Here is a 22,008-nt window from a genome sequence, read left to right on the forward strand (position 1 = left end):
GTGCCCACTGCCCAAAAGAGTTTGCTTTAACAAATATAGAAATAGGAATAAACCAATAAATGAATATGAACATAAATAAATAAATGCAAATAAATAAATACTTAATGACCACATTAAATATGCCAAATTAATACAAAATATAAAATTAAATTTTTATATTTGAACTTTGGAGATGTTTAATATGAATTTTAAACCATTTTTGCTTTAAAATGCTGCCTATGTAAGCAGCTAATTAGATTTAGAAGAGAGCCGATGAATACACTATTGGTTTAGTAAGCGAAACTAGTAGTACACAAGAGATCGACCATAAACAAATGAGTGCAAAAAATCAGACTTCTATAACTAACTTTGGAGTAGGGATATGCTCTGTTATTGATCAGCTCGACTCTTTAATTGCAGCATGCAGGCATCAGACACACATAAAGCAGCTGTAAAGCTCTACACTAAATGAATCTCTTGCTGTGACCATGAATTATGATTCGAAACCGTTCGTTTCATGCCTCCCCTAATAAGATTTCCCTTCACAAACACAAGCCCCCAACAAGAGCAGCGAGAAATGACTTGCAAATAACTCTAAAATGGCTTTAGTGCAAGAGAAAGTGCTCTGGTTCGGAAAAGGGATCAATAGGCTTGCAAAAAATACCCTGTCAAACAAAGTAAAACACAACTCTGCCGTTTGAACAAGTTTCCACCGAGTGGAGAGGAATATCACAGTTTAACACAGTTCATACTTCAACAAAACTCCTGCATTTCATCCTGTTAATAGCTCCCATTTGGAAGAAAATGGCTTCTCTTAGAGAAGTCCACATTTGCTGAATTATGCTCAAAAAATAAAAACGGTGCTCATACCAGCATAGCTTTTAAGAGAATAATAGTTCATCCAAAGAATGACAATTTAGATGTCATCCACTCACTCTCAGGTTGTTTCAAACCTGAGTGCTGTTATTTTTTTCTGTGGAGCATATGTTTCACTTGTTATACATCTGACAAGCTCCAAAAAAGTCCATACAGCTTATGCTCTATATTATTAGTCTTCTGAAGCCACATGAAAAACACCATCATCATCATGAAGCACCTGAAAGCTGAATAAATATGCTTTCCATTGATGTATGGTTTGTTATGATCGGACAATATTTGGTCGAGATACAACTATTTGAAAATCTAGAATCTGAGAGTGTGAAAAAATATAAATACTGAGAAAATCGGCTTTAAAGTTGTCCAAATGAATTCTTAGCAATGCATATTACTAATGAAAATTTAAGTTTTGATATATTTACAGTAGGAAATGTACAAAATATCTTCATAGAACATGATCTTTACGTAATATCCTAATGATTTTTGGCATAAAAGAAAAATCAATAATTTTGCCCCATACAATGTTTTTTTTTTTTTTTTTGGCTATTGCTAAAAATATACCCCGGCGACATAAGACTGGTTTTGTGCTCCAGGGTCACATATCACCAAAACAACTTTAGTTTCTGAGTGTGTCGCAATCAAATCATTTTTTCAGAAGTGCACATATTTAACTTCCGTACAATGACAGTTCTCAATAAGCACATATGACAAGCTACAAAAATAAAAAGCACCATTTAAGCACAAAATTTGATGTGCATCAAAGTCAATTGCAATGCATCAGAATAATCAAATTAATAATAACACAATTTGTTATCGAGGAAGCTTTATAGTGGCTAACAACTTAAATTTCAGTATTTTCTTCACTCAAAACTGTTGCTGTATTTGTAACTTGTACTATACAAAGTTTTTATTCAGATATTACTCACACTGACATTTTAAACTTGCATTGCTGTTATTTTTTTCATTCAAGCACATTTAGAAATCAATGACATTTCTCAATAAGCACATCTGACAAGCTACAAAATGTAAAAAGCATAATTTAAGCACCAAATGAATCATAAACGTACCAAATAAGTAGCATTAACGTAGTCCATTTGAGACTTCTGAAGCCATATGAGAGATATATTGCCAAAAAATTATTTTTTACTTGTGTGCACTACAATTAAATGAAATGCTCCAGTCTGAATATTCAAATGAATAATAACAAAATGTGACATATGAGGAAGATTTGTAGGGACTAATGATTTAAATTTCATTCTTTTTCACACATAATAATATCATACAGGTTTGCAAGAACACGAGGGTGAGCAAGCAATTACAAAATGTATGTGTGAACTATTCCTTATTAAGTATAAGACATTCAGGACTGTCACAGCTGTACAGAACTTGAGTGAATAAACTCACCTCACTTCACTCTCAGCCTTGACTTAAGAGTCTTATATCAGGCAATGTTTCACTTCAAACTCTCGCTTAATGCTTAATCAAGGACGCAGGCCTTGACCTGAGCTTCTTTTTGCTGTTCAGCCATCAAGTAACACTGATGTACGCTCGACATGCTTTAATTTAAGCTTCCATTTGTTCAGACAACTCAGTTTTGAGGAGTGCAAGGTCACGTCCTACCTCTGTCACAACATTCACATCACTGAGCAATAATGAGGGCAGAGGTTTGGGGGATTTTTTTCTCTTTAGAATAAGAAGGGACTGATGAAAGCCTAAGACGACTCTCTTTCTCTGTCTTGACAGCCAAGGGACCTGAGCTGCATTTAAACTCTACATTTCCATAAACGTTTATGGAGTTTCGCTACAATGCGCCGATATTAGAACAACATCTCCCTCAGACTCGGCGACACTTTGCAGTGAAATCTCTCGGGAGAGGACGTGAACCGTGCTCTGGCTCGACTTAGTTACAGCGTGGTTTTATAGTCTCTGTGCAATTGGACGTGTTCTAAAGGTCTAATCAACGCACTTTCCCTCTCTTCATGAGAGACACGTTTAATTGGAAAAATGGGCTGAGGCATTACAGAAATGCTAGATTTAATATTATCCCTTCAAACGTTACAACAGTCCGAGAATACTGATGAGAACTACAAAGACTAGAAAGAAACCTTGTGAATGAAAGGAAAGTGAGATAAATAGGCATTTATATCGATAAGCCGGTATTGATCAGAATCAGAACGATTAATAACTGTTGTATCTATCTATCTATCTATCTATCTATCTATCTATCTATCTATCTATCTATCTATCTATCTATCTATCTATCTATCTATCTATCTATCTATCTATCTATCTGTCTATCTATCTATCTATCTATCTATCTGTCTATCTATCTGTCTATCAGTCTATCTATCTATCTATCTATCTATCTATCTATCTATCTATCTATCTATCTATCTATCTATCTATCTATCTATCTATCTATCTATCTATCCGTCTGTCTGTTCTTCTGTTTGTCTATCTATCTATCCGTCTGTCTGTCTGTCTGTCTGTCTGTCTGTCTGTCTGTCTGTCTGTCTATCTATTTATCTATCTATCTATCTATCTATCTATCTATCTATCTATCTATCTGTCTGTTGTTCTATCTATCGTTTTGTCTATCCATCTGTTATTCTATCTATCTATCATCCCATTTTTCTATTGTTATGATTCTGATTATAAGAAAATATCAATAAACATGAGTACACACAATATTTTGTTTAGATAGATAGATAGATAGATAGATAGATAGATAGATAGATAGATAGATAGATAGATAGATAGATAGATAGATAGATAGATAGATAGATAGATAGATAGATAGATAGATAGATAGATAGATAGAATGAAAGACAGACAGGTGGACAGATGGATAGATGGATAGACTGAAAGATGGAGAGACGGAAAGACGGATAGATAGACAGACAGATAGAGTAGAGAGCAGTACACACACCTGTTGATGATGTGCAGTCTTCAGTAGTTAGCAGCTCTGGGTTCAGTGTTAGATTCCGTATTCTCTGTGGCCTTCCAGGCTCACTCTCTCTCTCCCATCACCTCTACCACAGCACAGGCAGAAGAACACAAAGACAAAAAAGAAAGTGAGAAAGAGAGCGAGAGAGAGAGAGAGCAGGCCGAGGGATTGGAGTTCAGAAGCAATTAAAGCACCTCCATTTTGTGATTGAATTTCCATTGTTAGGAAACCAAATCGCTCTCTCACAGAACCCCGGTCACCTGCTGAAAGTCAAGTGACATAAACACAGAGAGAGAACGGGCGTTTCGCGAAAGCTCTGTCAATTGTTCAGCCGGAGGAGTGTGTTTTGCTACAGACAGGAATGAATGAAGTTTGATGGATGGTTTGCACAAACAAAGATGATTGAAGTACACTGGAGAAGCTGGCTTTATCTAACGCTGATGATTTATTCAGTAAAGCCAGTGTAATGTGAGCGTGTAATCCAGGTCTCCACATGCTCTCAGGTTTCTGTGTTCTATTCGGGAAACCCTAATGACTCTCTCCTGCCAAAGAACCGCTTAAAGCTTCATGCCCATCACTGCTATTCAGGCATAAGATGCTGACAGTGAAAGTGAATCATTCACTGGCTCCACAAAGACTGAATAGTTATTGCAATATATCCAATTAATTATTTATTTGGACATGCCTATAATAATATGGTAATTTTATTGATGTTTTGAAGTTATGTGCCAGTCAAAATGTGAAACTCATGCTATGAAGCTCCAAAGCCTCAGGCCGTGGCGCTCAAGGCTCCAGGGCTTCTCAGGTGAATACAGTGCAAGGTTACAGTGAGAATGCACATACAGGGACACAAGTGAATTTCATTAATACGCATGCAATTTCCATCCATTAATCAAAACTGCAGAGAACAAACAGCCCTGAAAACCTGGCATCAATTAATCCCAACCTCCTCTCCCACGACGCACATTGAGCTGTCAAAATTGCATGCTATTTTAATATGCCCGGATTCCAATTAATACATCACATGATCATATCTACAACAAACACAATCACCACATGAGCAGCACATCAAGCTGCTAAAAACATCTCACTTGTTTCCAAGGAGTTAATGCATGTGGGATAATAGAATATATTCACAATTTATTATTCACAAATGCATAACCTACTAATTCACATTCACACATTACTAACAAGTGCACATTTCAAATACCATTCACTGGGGCTTATTCACAAAATACAATTCACCAATCTAGAACATGATTTACAAATACACTGTTCACATTTTCTAAATGTTTTAAAATTTAGGAACTGATAATGAATCATGACCTATTTACATAACATTTTTAGGATTCGTAAATGCACATAACATTGTGTTAACTAATTGCAAATACACAAAATATCACCGTTTTAATTACTTTAACATTTAAGAATTTATTAAAATTCAATTTATTAATGCATAACAGATTCATAAATGCATAATCTAATTTAAAACATAATTCTAAAATAAAAATATGCCCATTAAAATACTATTCACGTGTCAACGAATGCACATTCACAAATTCAAAACGTGATTTATAAACAAACATTTCAAATTTTGTAAACATTTCAAAATGTAGGAATTCATTATGAATCATCAATTAATGAATGAATTAAAGTTCCATGAATGCATATTGACATTCAGATATACACAAACGAGTGAGATATTGTTATATAACCATTTTAAAATGAAAATTATTCATATTAGTATTCTAATTTTACAGCTGTAATGTAAACTGAAATTAGTTTAGTGTTTCCATTTTAAGGTGAAATATCCCAATAGTAATTTTGTTAATTTAGATTTTATTTAGTAATTTCATTGTATTCAAATGAAATATTAAAGTAAATATGATAATGATTATTATTATTATTATTATTATTATTATTATTATTATTATTATTATTATTATTATTATTATTATCATATTGATACATAATCACAAAAATTGGGGGAAATTGTGCAGCCCTACAGCAAACATGTAATTACTTTTTAAATCACAATCACAATTTTTTTCCAGAGAAAAAAACAATAAAATAAATCACAATTACAATTACAATTTTTCCCCAAATCGTGCAGCCCGCCAAAAAAAAAAAATGCAAATAAAAATAGCGACATTAAACATACGTTGTGTAAGGATGCATCTCTTCACACTGACATAATTTACAACAAAACTTAATGTGGTGCATTCATGATGCTGTTTCATTGCAACCAGTTCAACAATAAAAAGCATTACCTTCAATGACATTACAGTAATTTAAGTATGTGAAGAATGTGAGAATATAATCATTTTGGGAGTAGTCTGATCCCACAGCTCTGGAGAATAAACATCACTTATGTTAAAGAGAGCTTACCCTTTTCATTTAGCATGCACAAGATGCGCCTTATAGCACAAACAGTCGAGGGAATGAACTGGGGAATATTCAGACTGGAGATCTGAATGCAATTCTAGTACACTAAATATTGCCTACATATCAGCCAAAGTGCAACAGGTAAACAGTAATTTGTTTTATGTTAATTGAATGAAATAAATTAAATGAATAAATAGAATGAAATTGATCATATGAAATTTTGAATTTTAATTATAAGTCATATATTAGTCATCACTTTTCACTTTACTTTCTTTCTTTTGCAATGTTAGGTTTTATTTTTGTAAAAAAAAAAAAAAAGTTGTCTTTTTTGTATATATTGCGGTAAAAGCATGCAATAATTCAAATATTACTATACTATATTGTCACATGACCTCACTAACCACTCGCATCCCAATAAAACAGATTATTGAAAAAGGAAAAAAAAGTAAGGTGGAGGTTTTATCCGATTTGAATGCAAGCTGGCATGTGATTTTAAGAAAGGATAGACTAAGAGGACTAAGCGGTTGGAAAAGTCCAGCATATGTCAACAACACAAGTCTGTTGTTTCACCACAACATGTTAAAAAAATTAAACATGCATGAATTTAATCATTCATAACAAGATCATTAAGATGCACTTAGAAAAACAAAAATAGAACACAACAATATAACACAGTGACCTTTTTGAGAGAATATACTGGTAGTAAATAGAAGATTAATTAAATTAATTAATTCAAAATTACTTAAAAAACACAAACCTGAAGTTGGAGTTATTCTTTACATTTTAATCGTTCCTTATTGTCTCATTTACAATTTATAAGTAAAGTACAATAAGTAAATTTACTTAATTTTTTATTTTTGCAAGCATATTTTTTAAGTAAAATTTAAGTATGAAATTAAGTAAAATCTGCTTAACTAAGTTAAGTAAAATTAGCAAAGGAAATGAGTAAATTTAACGTGTCCAGTTAGAGTTTGATAAGCTATTTCCACTTAATTATTTTAAGTTTACCCTGCAATACTTAAGTCCAGTTAGAGTTTGATAAGCTATTTCCACTTAATTATTTTAAGTTTACCCTGCAATACTTAAGTCCAGTTAGAGTTTGATAAGCTATTTCCACTTAATTATTTTAAGTTTACCCTGCAATACTTAAGTACAGTTAGAGTTTGATAAGCTATTTCCACTTAATTATTTTAAGTTTACCCTGCAATACTTAAGTCCAGTTAGAGTTTGATAAGCTATTTCCACTTAATTATTTTAAGTTTACCCTGCAATACTTAAGTACATTTCACTCAGCCACAATTTCTAAACTTTACTAAAACAAAATAAGCACTAAAAAGCCGTTAAAGCATGTGGTTCACTTACAAACATGTACGTAAGCAAGAAATCAGCTCTTTGTTCTTTTTAAGGTAATATGTTGACTCAAGGTAGTTACTAAGCAAATGAACACATAAACCTCAATACTTGGCACATGATACACAAAAACGGTAACAATTACTGAACAGTTTCTGAGTATGAATGGGTTATTTTGAGTAGAAAATGAACTCTAAATGTCAGAAAGAGCAAGTTACTTAACCTAACAACAAAAACAACCATAAAAAATGTAAATACTTATCAAAAACAGCAACAAAATTAACCTTATTAATTATTCATGCCCAAGTGCATGATGGGAACATCGGGATCATGACTTTTATATTTACTTAACTTTTTATTTTATTTTTTTTTTATAAACAATTCCAAGTAAAATATACTTATAAGCTAAAACTTTCAATTCTAAAAGCTTTAATTGAGTACTAATATTGAATTTACTCTCTTTCCTGAACCAAATTATTGCATGTAGAAATTGCATTTGTTTTTCTGTATTATTTACTTCACCACAAAATCTGTTTTATTAGTGTATAACCTAATATTGTTTTTAGCAAACTTTGATTTTATTTTTGCTAAAAAATAAGCTTTAAGCTTTTTTCAAGTACACTGGGAAATATGCGGACCAAAGAGAACATTTGTTGCATGAAAAAAAAATTGCACACTATGCACAGTATACTAACTATAAAAGAAATAGTAAGCCTAATATTAGTACACCATTCCAAATATAGCCATGATGTGTCAAATGCAGAGCCAGTGACAAGTTCACAGACCAGCAGGGGGCGTAACAAATCATCCTCAGAGCTACACTGACAAAGCTTTTACTTAGTGAAACCATAAAACCTGTTATAGCTCCCATTAAAATAAAACTACAACATAAAGCACTCACAGTTGACGTGTCCCATAAATTCTATTCTAACAGTTAAGATGAACGTCAGAAATGAGTTCATAAGCAAGTCTCCAGTGTCATTTCTAGTCAGGGACACACGTGAGCGCTGGCAGCCCTGTTGCTAGGCATTACCTCGGCTGGCACAGGTGCGCTTTCATACTCTAGGTATTATTTTTAGCCACACTGAAATCAAAGGAGAGACACTTTTCGCAGGCTCAAGGTCCCAAGCAGATTAAGTATGCCAGCCTGAATGTCAGTTTTAAACAAAGGTAATTGGAGAGGAGCGCAGTCGACCATGGCCATCCACACAAGTGTGGCTACACTGTTCCTTTAAGTTCAACAGATGAAATATGAAATTAAAAGGTTTGCTTAAAAACTATCTTTAAACATGCTACATGCAGAAACTGTAAACACTAAATGTGAATTTTTATTTTAACGAGGTTGATTTGCATAAAATAATTGGGGACAATGTCCACTAGTGTTTAATGAAATTTATAGAAGATTTCATTCTCTGATTGGATGAGCGACATGTCATGGTAATAGCTATAAATGCACATGTGTAGACGCACACTCCACATTAATAAGCACAGTTGTGATATTGCTTGGCAACTGTTACAGCCTACAGTTATACTAATGAACTTTAGCAAAATAACCGTTTATTCTGATTATTACTCATGCATTTTATTATTTATTACAAGACAAGCATTTCTATTATTACTGTACACACCAGGGACATTCACACCAATAACAATAACGACAGCGATTAGTATAATAATCATACTAATTCTTAATCTTCAATAATTTTACTAGTTTTATGAGAACAGGAAAGTATTTAATATTTATGCATTTAGCAATGCATTTATCCTAAAGCGATTTACAAATAACAATAATTACACCAGTATCTATATATATATATTAAGGCTGCACGTTAATTTCTAATCGCGATTACAATAATGGATGCCACAATTACGAAATCATTCAAAGCGGTAATTAATCGTTCAAAGTCCACTTACGTTATTCTGCACGCTTAAGATATGTTTTTTTCTCTACATGTTATCTTAAGAGTTTTTGTTGAAGTAATGCATGGCTTTAACAAAAGCATATATCTGTTAAGAACCTATATAGATAGCTTCAAAACACCTTAGCAGCAGCACAACAAGGCAACCCTTCTATCATAATAGCAACTTCTTATGCAGCACTGTTTCTGTTTGCAAATGCTATGTCACTGAAGAATAAAGACATATGGCCTCATTCATTCTGATAATCAAGCACAGACGGTAATTTACAAAGTAAATGTCAATGTCTTTAAAACCCTGACACCATTTGCATAATTCATGTCCAGCAGCCTTTTAAAACTCCAAACTCTTTGGCTCAAATTGAACACTTAAATATTTATGAAATAAATGTTTTCTTTTTGTACTTTAAAGCCTTAATCCTCAATTAAAACCTGCATTTAAAGAACTTGACGTGAAGGGCAGTGCATAAAAGTTCAGCTGATGCTTCAGAGCTGTCAACAGCAGCGGATAAAAGGTTTAAAAGAGCATAACCTCAAGAGTAAACTGAGAAACCTCTTGACCTTACATATAATAGGGCTGTCACATCATGTTATACATGTATCTAAGCAGTGTGACCTACAGTATAGAGCCAGTGCTGTTCTCACAATAATACAGCAATGTCAACATGACAGCAAAATTACATTAGACAATATCACACATTCGGTCATAGTATAGTATTAGCACGAGGCAGCAAGTACTGTAACAAATAACTTATTTTAGAACTATTTAGTTATGGTTTCTTTTCTTCTTTTTAAACTAACACTAGCTTGCTCTATTCTTTTTTCTATTTTGTATATTTTATTATATGATTAAAAAAACTTGCTAAGTATAACTTACTGCGTTAAGCTAACTGAGACGCTGCTAAATGTCTAAATGTAAAAATATACTCTTGACTAAATCACAGCAGACAACACGATTGCAATACGATTACGATTGAAATCCATTATTATAGTATTTCATAGAATTGACTTCAACAATTATGCATAACAACTGTGAGTTAGAAAACCCTGAACAGATTTTACTGGAGTTTCACAGCAAGTTATTCACCAAAGGTTTTCTTCTTAGGAAATATTTACACCATACAATTGTAGCTGGTCTGTCTTATAGGCCTCTTATATCTTTTGCTGAAATAAGTCTGTTGAAATCACCAACTGTTATTGAAATATTCAACTCATGAGTTGCATTGCTAGAATATGTGCAGAGATTGAATCTTCAGTAATATTGTTGATGAAATAGGTTTATGTGCTGTAAGTGCATTAAGATTAATCTGAAACATGACTTTATCTTCATTTTTTCACTTTTACATGAACATGTACAGTTTTTTTCATTTATTTTTTGTGACAAATCAGAAAAAAAAACTTTGAAATTAAGTACGTCATGCCAATTTGACAGTAAATCTCCTGAATATGTTAATGCCTTTTTTTAAACACTTACAATAAAAATCAATACAGCGAATATAATAATCTTACTTTAACTCAGATTGCAGTTCCTAAGCAAACCTTAAATGCTGTTAATGCATTTTCACATTCCCAGCACTTTCTGTCCGTTCTCTCTTCCTGTTTATTACCTCGTATTTCCGTTAGACCTGTAAGATCTGTTTTGTGTCATCATCATTGCTCATGGGAACTCAGCTCAGGGCTTATTTTAAGATATAAATGCAAAGTGACTGATCACTTACTGGATCCTGGGGCTCGAGGTTAAGGGGTTACCAGGATAATACAGTGACTGTAGAATTATTTACACCAAGATTCAATTCATTTACAACAGCGGGAGATCAGCTGTGTGTAATTGGCATCATAGCTGCATCAATCACAATAATCAGCATAAAAGCTCCTGAGCACAACAGATTAAAATGACTCATTACTGCGTGCCATTTATCTTCCAAATCTTTTGATAGCTGCTCTTCACACTAAATCCTACACTGGGAATAGTATAATTGATATACTCATCATTTTTATACATTTTTTTAGGTTTTCTTTTTTTTTTACTGTAATTTTATAGTTTTTCGTAATTATATTTTGTTTTAGTTTATTTAGTTATTTTAAAACCTCAAGTTAAACTAAATGAAAATAAGACAATTTACTTTAGCAGTTAACTTAGCAATATACAGTATCTAGTTTGATTATGACCATATATGACATTTTACTTGACATGGTTGTTAAATACTGTTTATGGTTTTAATTTGACTTATTTTAGGTAACACTTATTTGAAAAGCCTCATCAAGTGATCATAACATAACCGGGCTTTGAACCACCGGTAAATAAATAAAAATCACAATATTTGGTGCATTAAGTTACTGGCATGGTGAAATGTACTTGGGAAAAAAATCTTGTCTGTGCAATTCCCTTAATCTGCCACTAGATGGCAGTATTTAACAACCACTAAAAATGATCACAAAAGTCGCACAGTCAGAATGAAATAATATCTTGATCAAAAGTTTGTCAAGTTATTAAAAATGTACACTGTTATAAAGAAACTTAATGAACACATAGCTACAGGCGCTTATAAGTTCACTGATAATGAATCTCTTTTATTTTTAAACGATGCATTATATTTTTATTACGTTGTAATGTTATTTTATTAATATTAATAATAATTTTCTTTATATAATTTTTTATTTTAATTTTTTTTAGAAGCTTTCAGGAATCATTCATCTTTATTATTTTTATTTATTTACTAAGTGCATCAAGCTCAGTGGAAACATCAAACGCTACCATCACGAGAATCCTGTTCTTAAAAAGGTTTAAACATTTATTTTACTAATTTATTTATATCTTGTTAAATGCATGAGTTTACCTTTCCAGGCGGGTCAATTTCATAACGCCCTACAACACTGTATTTATGATCAATATCCTTCCTGCCACACACCCACGTGTTTTTATGAGGAACAATTAAATTGGCTGAGACCCAGGAGACAGAGCGGCCTGAAAAAACCATGAATCCCCTCGGAAGACACTTGTGTGGCTCTCTAGTGGCCGCTGGCTCACACTCAATCCCCACTGCAGCCACTTTACGAATCCAACTACGGCGAAGACCTGCTTCTTAATATTCAAGAGCAGAGCAGAGCCGAGCCATTGGACGGTAACAATAGAACGTTAACGCTACCTACTTAATATTCATACATCAGGCGATCTTCCATTGGAAGGTAGCTCACGAGCGTCGCACGACCTAATTAATATACATGAGCTCAGCCTTTGCTGTAGTAGGATCAGTAGTTAGATAGAGGGCTCGTCTGCACCATTGTTTCTTCTGTCCGAGGTGTAGCTGCGGCAGATGCCGGTCCTTTCACTGTAAAGCTAGCCGTAAAATCTGCGATGTGCGTATGATTTCATCTGGCGCGTACAGTATATGATGAAAGAGGTGATTTATCAGTATGAATGGTAAGTCGCACGTTTATTCTCTATTGTCGGTTTTGAATGGACGCGATAACGGAGTGACGTGACGCTCTCTGTTCCCATACATTCATAAAGCGCTTTTAAATGCGTCTTCTTCTGTTACAGACTGTAGGAATTAGATATCAATCAATATTATAATTTTTTTCCCCCGATTATGTGTAGCTAAGTGTTTGATAATCAATTTGCAGAAATAATTTTTTTAATTGTTGTATTAATTCAGCTTTTAACTCGGTATTTACTAATTAGTTGTGCACAAACAGTGAAAATAATACTTATTCTTATCAGATTTCACAGTTTTATATTAATAGATATAGTTACTGACAGCTATTTTGTCCAAATATTATCCGAAGATACATAAAAAAATGCAATTCATGCAAAAAAAAAAAAAACCTGAATGCACTTTTTCTGTGACGAACAATTACAATTTCTGTATTCTGTATTCACTTCCTATTTATTTATTTATTTTTGTGATGTAATAATAAAGAGAGGAAAAATCTAATCAATATTTTTTTTTTTTTGGCATAAACACTTTAATAAGTAAGCAATTTTGTTTTAATATATCGTTAGATTATATAATATAGAAATTTTTGTAAGTAAACAACAAAAAGGTGTGAACTAACATGCAGGAAGCCATTTGTTGTCATATGGAGAAAAAAAGAAGAAGCATAAAACAGGAAATGATATCACAGAGAAGACCCCTGTAGACCCTCAGGACTGTCAGTCTATACAGTATATGTAACAATACCCGTGATTAAAATAATAATAAAAATAATAGATTAAGTAGGAAAGTGAACATCGGTGGCTTCACTATGAATGTGAAGCATATATATATATATATATATATATATATATATATATATATATATATATATATATAAAGAGTGCATTTGCATTTGCAGATAATTATAATTAAAAAATATATAATTAAAAAAAAATTCATGTTTTTTTTTTCATTGTGCATTCCAGTTATCTGCATTTGCAAATAAACTCAATGATGTGTGTGACCCCTCTCACAACTCTGTTGTCCTGCCACTGAAGGTCAGTGAAGCAGAGCTCTAGAGAGGAGGCAGGCTGCCATCACATCTCTCCCTGAGAATGTGCAGCTGTGTCAGGCAGTGCTCTGCTTTGCCCCCTCCCCTGGGAACACTCGCCCCAGTAATGAGGCAGCATTCAGAAAGGGTCCGAGTTGGCCCACTCTACTGCCAGTGCTGTAATGGCATCTCTTACCCATTACTGAAGAGAGAAAAAAAATAATAAGCAAACAGAATGATGGCTTTAAAAATTGTTAGATTAAATACGGGTTGCAGTCATACGGAACTCTTTTTCCCTATACAACCGTAACATTAGTAATGATTTTAATGTACAATTGTGGTTTTAATACACCTTCATTTATTTATTTTTCTACAGAATATTAGATCCTGTCCCATTCTGAATTCAAGGTAAGAGAACTGATTTATTTTATTTTGTGTGTGTGTGTGTGTGTGTGTGTACATCCATGCATCAGTAATATTACTGATGCTCATTTATGCATTTTGCAGAAGCTTTTATCCAAAGTGGTTTACAGGTTTCACTGGGAATCAAACCCAGTAACATAAAAGCTCCTGCATTGATCATGCAAATTGGATATCAATACAATAATGTTGCTTGATTTTTATGAAAACAACCAGTTGTTCTGAGGTCTCTTTAGCTCGAGATTGATGATGCATTCATTGAATTCAGCTGATTTGATGCTTATAATGCCTCTGCTCAGATTAATAATTGATGAGGGTCATCAGTCACTTGTCTTTCGTAAGAAATGCCCTCAAGTCAACTTGAAGTCAGTCTGCAATCCATTTTAGCTCTTGTAATGTGACACATTTTTAAGTGAAACAGGATACTGCAGGAAAAGTAAAGGTTGGGATTATTTAACTCTATCCCCTGCAACATATTTGCTGATTAAAATCCCATAGCTACTTGTTTCTTACTAATATTGGTTGCTGATTCCAAAAACAGTTTCTCACAAAATGTTTTTCATTGCATTTTTGTTTTCAACAAACATTTATAAGGTGAAGTATCTTGACTGAAAAATTGCCAAAAAGACATGGTTGCTGTCTTTCTTTGAGCCGGATTACAAGTATTTGTTCAGTTCCCAGTCAGTTCTCACATTTATGGATGATTCTGAAGACATTATGCCTCAGCATCATCAAATTAGGTAACATAGACATTTTTGCAAATCAGCAGAGATTAGATTTTTGTGAATTGATTGGATTGTGAAATGGCTTTAAAGGCAGCTCTGATTCATTCTTCTGTCATATGTTAAATCTGCGGAATAAAATCACGTCTGTTAGACTGATTGTTCATCCGTTGCTCACTAGAGTGAGTTTGTAGCTGGCTTGTAGTCTGCAGGGACACGCATGGCGCAACTGTGTGACAGTTTAACTAATTAAAGACGTAGCAATGTGAGCTGGAGAAGGTGTGATTGGGAAAAGAGTGGTCCGTAGAGGCCGAGCTGTATTCAAGATTAGAGAGAGAGAGAGACTGTGTGGGTCTAAATCTGCCACTGCAGCTTGTTATGAACTTCCTTTGTTGCAAATCTACCAGCTTCTTTTGACATCAGGAAGAGACCAGCTGAGAATGGCAGCACTGCACAGCATGAACAAACACATACACAAACACACACACACACACATGTTGGGTTTCCATGTTTTATAAGAGCATGTAGGGATAATAATTTTATAGTGTACAAAATGTATTTATATATTGGGAACAAAATGTCCACACAAGGTTAAAAAAATACTACTATCCTTGTGGGGAGGTTTGGTCCTCATAGCATAAAGGAACAGCAGGACTACATTGTGTGTGTAGGTCATTGCAAAGGCCTGCTTCACATCTGTTATGCTTTAAATAGACTAATTAGGGGGTTTGCTAAAGCAAGCATCATTATTACTATTGCTTATATTTGAAGTATTGCACATTTTGGAGTTATCAGATTTATGATTTATCCTTAATGGATGATAATACAGATCTTACACTGAAAGAGCAAGCTAAAGACCAGATTATGTAAAAATCTGACCTAGCAACCACATAAAAATCTGCTAACAACTACTCAGAAAAAGGCATGTGCATGGCAACTGCTCAGAAAACCACAACCATGTGGCAATACCCTAGCAACCACCCAGTACACCCTAACTGCATTCTCTCGTGAACGCGTGTACGACGCGTGAATTTTTTCTTTTAAAAAAAGCATTGATTCGCTACATGAGGCCTTTATTCACCCCCTGGAACCGTGGGATGCATTTTTTAATATGGATGGATGTGATTTATTTGACTACTCTTGGACTGTTGAACAAAAGCACCCACCCATGCCATTATAAAACTTGAAAGGGCCAGGACAATTTTTAATATAACTCCGATTGGATTCATCTGAAAGAAGAAAGTCATATACACATAGAATGCATTAAGGGTGAGTAAAACATGGACTCGTTTAATTTTTGGGTGAACTAACCCTTTAACTAGCTTAGCTTGTTTAATAACGTAGCTTGTTGGATAGTAAGTCACCCACTACATCTAACAAGGCAATAAGCCTGTGTGTGAACTGATATTAGGCTAATATTTTAGACCTACCGATGTGTTGGGTTTTGCACAATATGATGTTAAGTGCAGTGAGCTTGCTGCGTTTGAATATCTAAATTAGAGATGTCTTCAGTCCCAGACGAAACCTAAAATACTATGTGGAGGACACAAAATAATTTACTAATTATAATATGACGGCATGGTGAACCTATGAACCAAACTAATATTTAAACATGGTCTCCATGATATGTATACATGCTGTGTACACATATCTATCCTTACAAGTACAATTTTGCTGTATTATTTGTGTCCCCTTAAAAAATTGCTCTTGAGAAATTTTATGTTTATTGTCCCACCTACTGTTAGATGAAATCTGTGCCCTTGTTCACAACTGCATTACAACGCGCTAACAATTGCAATTGGCAACAACCCAGAACACCCTAACGACTGCACATCAACTAGCGTGTAGCAACATACTAATAACTGGATGACAATGCCCTAGCAACCACACAGAAGAGCCTAGTAATCACATAGCAATGTGCTACAACTGCATGGCAATTCCCTGCACCCAGAACATCCTAATAACCACATAACGCCCTAACTACCTTGTAAAAATGTGCTAGCAACCACCCAGAACACCTTAGCAACAATATGGCAATGACTTGGCAAAATAGTCAGGATTCATTAGCACTGCAGCAACTGATTTTTACTATAATTCCCATAGACTCACCTTATATAATACCTTCGGAATGAGGACTTTTCATCAGGGTTTTTTTTTCTCTGGGAACATTTATATTGTATATATATATATTTTCTTATTGTATATAAAATCTTACACACTTTCACCTTCAGACTCAGAGATATATATTTAATAATATCATGCACACCTATTTCAAGAAATAGTTCCTCTCAAAATAGAAATGTTGTCGTTACTCACATACAGTCTTGCTGATCCTAAATTACATGAGATATTTGATAGAAAGTCTATGCTGCTCTTTTCCATGTAGCAAAAGTGGATAGCAATTTATACTGTGGTTAAAAACACAAAAGCAGCATAATAATTTCACAAAAGGTGATGTTTTGTATATTCACTCAGTCTACAATTAAAATAGAAATATCGTGACTTTGTGCATTTTAATGTGTTTGAAAGACAAAAACCTTCAAAAGGCATAGTAATACATGGTGATGTAATGATAAAATAATTCATATAAAAATGTAATATATTCATCGGCAGTTGATGCAATGGTGAAATGTTGAGAAAACGTCTTAAAATTGAAATAATTTTGCTATGTAAATCCAGTGGTCAAACACAGTGTGGCCCCAATTATAGGCACCTGACTAATGACTGGTCTTTGTATGAAAGTCCACAAAACTGGAAGGCTTTCTGAATGTATATGTAAGCGGTAGGCCGTTTTCAAAATAATCTGATTACATAATCCACATTGCATGTAATCAGTTAATACACAGGACTCCAGTATATACTGTATAGATAGATAGATAGATAGATAGATAGATAGATAGATAGATAGATAGATAGATAGATAGATAGATAGATAGATAGATAGATCACAAATGACATTAATCAGGAAGATCTCAGTGAACAGTGACTTACATTTTGGAGTTTCAAGAAAGCAAGAACATGATACAGCTTTCATGTACACCAGGCTGTGTAAATGTTGACAGTTTCCATGTCTTGAGTGAACTATTGCTTTAATCGCGACTCCTGCACATTCAAATGCAGCGAAGGCGAGCACACAAGCCACCTCTCTTGCCTACACACCTTTAGATGTTTTCAGATCATGATCCAAGAGCTTCGGTGTTCACACCACTCCTGACTGCATCTGTTTATCCTTTCAAATCTTCCCCATGGGAACATGATTTAATTACTTTATATGACACACTCAAAGGACACGGCAACATTTACAGAATGGATTCCCAGTCTGCCATGAGAGGCTGATTAAGATGGGTCATTTGAATAACTAAATCTTCCATGCATGGCTCTAACCCATGCACAGATGGCAATGCTTCCAGAGCACCGGATCCCATCCATTAAAGATTCACAGGAGAGGTGGTGCGCCGTTTTCCCTGATAACAGCCCAGCATTCTGTCTCTCTCCACATGACGTCTTCACACATGCACTTACATGCATGCAGCCAAATCAATTTGCTTCCCTTTTGTATAGGAATGGCTGAAAAGTGCATGTAAATGTGACCTGGCAATCTCTTTATGTGGACTTGTACAACAGCTTGTAAAAGGTCAGGGAAGCATCCTGCCCCAGTGGAAGAGGAAAACCAGCAGCCGGTGGACAGACAGAAGCGTCGTTTTGATCGATGAGCCCGCTTTGTACTATAACATGCATGCATGCCTTCAGGAAACGGACCGAAAAGGGAAGAAAAACAGAGAGCGGGAGAAAGAACAGCCTAATCTGTTTCTGATATACAGAGCAAATGCAATGAGGAGAAACAAAGCCATTTCCAGGCCGCTAGCTGCAGCAATATTGTGGTAGTGAAGTGAAACATACAGGGTGGTTCTGGGCTGTGTTTTTATAGGCACGGGTCCATGCTTATATTTAAGTCTCTGATATGGGAATTCCTTCAGAGTCATTGTACATTACACTGACTGCACCGCTAATGCAGGTCTGGGTCTGTTGAGCCAGTAGTTCAGATTTGTACTGACCCAGCAAACGGCTGATTTTAGCATTATATTATTATGTGACAATTAATCAATCAAAATAAATAAATAAAAAATATTATGTCAATAATTGTATAATTTTAAATGATAATTTTATAATTAAGTATATAATATATTTGTTATGTTCACATATATTAAAATTACATGTACATACTGTGTGTGTGTGTGTGTGTGTGTGTGTGTGTGTGTGTGTGTGTGTGTGTGTGTGTGTGTGTATATATATATAAAACATGCATTCTAAAAGTGTGACAGTGATAAATATATAAAAAAATTATATTAAAAATTCTAAAATACTAAAATCCTTCTAGATAAATAAGCTTGATTGTTTATTGTTATGTATGTGTTATTGTAAAACATGGCATGTAATGTCATGGCAGAGAAATTAACCTTTTTTTTTTAAAGCATGTTTTTAGTTTTATTGGTGCATACATTTAACTATTAACCTCATCACAAAAGCATATTCATGCACTGCATTAAGTGTCGCACTTTTGTGCTTTTGTAAAATCACTGTAACATACAACATCTGATTCATACTGAATTATCAGAGGTGAAGTTGGCCATTGAGAATTGTTAATTTCACTGTTTCATTAGCTTGCGTATGGCATTCCTTTATACTGAGCATGCATTTAAATATTCAAATAGAGCAGTCTGTCATTATAAATTAGAATCAGCCCATCTCAGTTTATTTAATAGTGCCGTCAGTTGAACTGAGATGTTCATTCAGTCAGTAGAAGCTTTTTGTTGGTGACAGAACGACTCTTAGAGATCAGTTAGAGATGAGCAGTGTTTGATGCTTCTCATCAGTCCGACTCTCTCATATGCCGAGATTTAGCCATGACCGGTTGCCATGACGCCTGTATGGAATGTTCTGTCTGTGTCTTGCCTATTATGAGTCTAAGAGAGAGTGCACTGCTTTTTTCTGAGTGAGCATCGTGCAATTACATGGCATAAAGAGCAAACAAACATGCACACAAATGAAATGATGGATAATATGTTGCCGTGACCCTCTGCTCTTCCATTTCCCGTGCAGCGAGTGATTTGATGCTTTCATACAGCGTGTTTGACTTCTGCGTGATGTGGCATGAGGGTTATTGATTGAGTAGCGTGAGGTGCGTGCATTTCACTGTCAGCTCTCAACACCTCCATTAAACATCACTTTCTTGCCTATGGATTTAAACAAACAGCTAACCCTAAACATTCAACTTTCTTGCGTTTTTTTTAAGGTATGGACATTAAAGATGCGTTACATTTTGAGGGTTGTTGAGGAGAGGTGTGCTAATGTTTTTTTTTTTAATAGGAGACAATTATACTGCCTTCTAAATTACCTTCTTTTGATCGAATTCTAAAGCAGCATCACTTGTATCTCTCTTAGAGAAGGCTATTCCTTAATGCTTTATGACAAGCTCTGTAAAAAAAAAGTGGCTGAAGCGAGAAAAAAAACAGTATTGTACTGTACAGTACATGCAAAGTACAGATATAAAATAGTTCAATTGAATTAAAAATGTATATAAAACATTAATTTTGTATGTGTTTTTTATATTTTTCTGCTTCTTTTCAGTGTATATATATATATATATATATATATATATATATATATATATATATATATATATATACACACTAGAGAAATGGAACAACAGAATGGTAAAAGAATAACTGACCCTAGAAACCATCTAGCAACAACACAACACACACATAGCAACACCCTGGAAACCACCCAGAATATCTAAACCTCTAATTATTTGTATTTCAGTGAGACCCTGTGGTAGCAGAGCTCATGTTTTATAAACAGGCAGTTATGGAGTCTCATCACCTCTTGATCGGCTAGAGTTAATTACGGCTCTCTTAGTAACGTTATTGAAATTCAATAGAGCACCATCATTGGCCATCATTATTAAAGGTGTGACAGTTTATCTCAGCGTACTGAAGGCCATCACAGCGGATGTCACAACACAGACAGCTTTTGTTTTCAAGCATAAAAGAGATGCATTAATAAAACTTGTGCTGCCTTTTAATTTTCCTACTTGTCATTCAGAAGCAGTCTGGTCAGGTTTTATAGTACCTGCCCTAATTGCTATGTGCACAGCAGTGATATATGTTTGTTGTTATTATATCATCTGTAAATGTTAATCTAACAGCCATCATGCTGTCAGTATATTGATGCTAATTCTAAAGTAGAATGTAAAGATTTCATTTCTGTCACTTCTGTTTGCATTTATAATTACGCAAATAGGAAAACAAAATGAATCCGAGGCGATTTGTGTTTTGAATGCACATAAGTGAAGCTTACTTAGATGTATAGATCAGTTTCTAGTGATGTTTTTGGAGTAGGTTTAACAGAGCGCTGTCCATTCATTTTGAAGCACGCTGTACACAACTTAATTAAACCGCAGCCTTTTGTGGTTTAATAATCAATTTTAATTGTGCATCTCTAATTATCAGAGTGTGGAATTACTCAGTATTTGTTTGTACTCAATTACTCAGTTTGTTTGTACATGCAAAGAGTGAGAGAGAGAGGGAAAAGAGAGGAAAATGTATCCAGATAAAGCATGGATGCTTTGAAGTTTATGATATGATGTAATCATTAATGTTATTTTCAAAGGCATCATATTTTTATATCAGTGCGCTGACATGTTTTGCCAAACATGAAATGACACAGTAGATGGATGTAGAGTATCTGTCCTGCTTTCCGTTTTTTGGTCCTTAAAAGGCTTGTAGCACAAATATAGATTTGCTATGGTCCATGACTGTCCGTTTACCTTTTCACACTGTATGTCTTTAAATTGACCTTTTTGTCATTGCATATATATATATATATATTTATTTGTGTGTGTGTGTGTGTATATATTATATATACATATCAGAGACTATATATA

The 22,008-nt window shown here is 34.2% G+C and overlaps 1 protein-coding gene across 1 annotated transcript in view; it reads left to right on the plus strand.

Annotated features, from left to right (window-relative positions):
• Positions 1–12,732: 12,732 nt before the first annotated feature.
• Positions 12,733–22,008, plus strand: part of LOC132095528 (cysteine/serine-rich nuclear protein 3-like) — a 44,346-nt gene continuing 35,070 nt past the window's right edge. The window contains exons 1-2 of the mRNA XM_059500616.1: positions 12,733–12,874; positions 14,297–14,328. Coding sequence (XP_059356599.1) covers positions 12,872–12,874; positions 14,297–14,328 — 35 coding nt within the window. The 5' untranslated portion in view covers positions 12,733–12,871. The remainder of the gene's footprint in view (positions 12,875–14,296; positions 14,329–22,008) is intronic.

Source organism: Carassius carassius, chromosome 19, assembly GCF_963082965.1.
Source record: "Carassius carassius chromosome 19, fCarCar2.1, whole genome shotgun sequence".
NCBI lineage: Eukaryota > Metazoa > Chordata > Actinopteri > Cypriniformes > Cyprinidae > Carassius > Carassius carassius.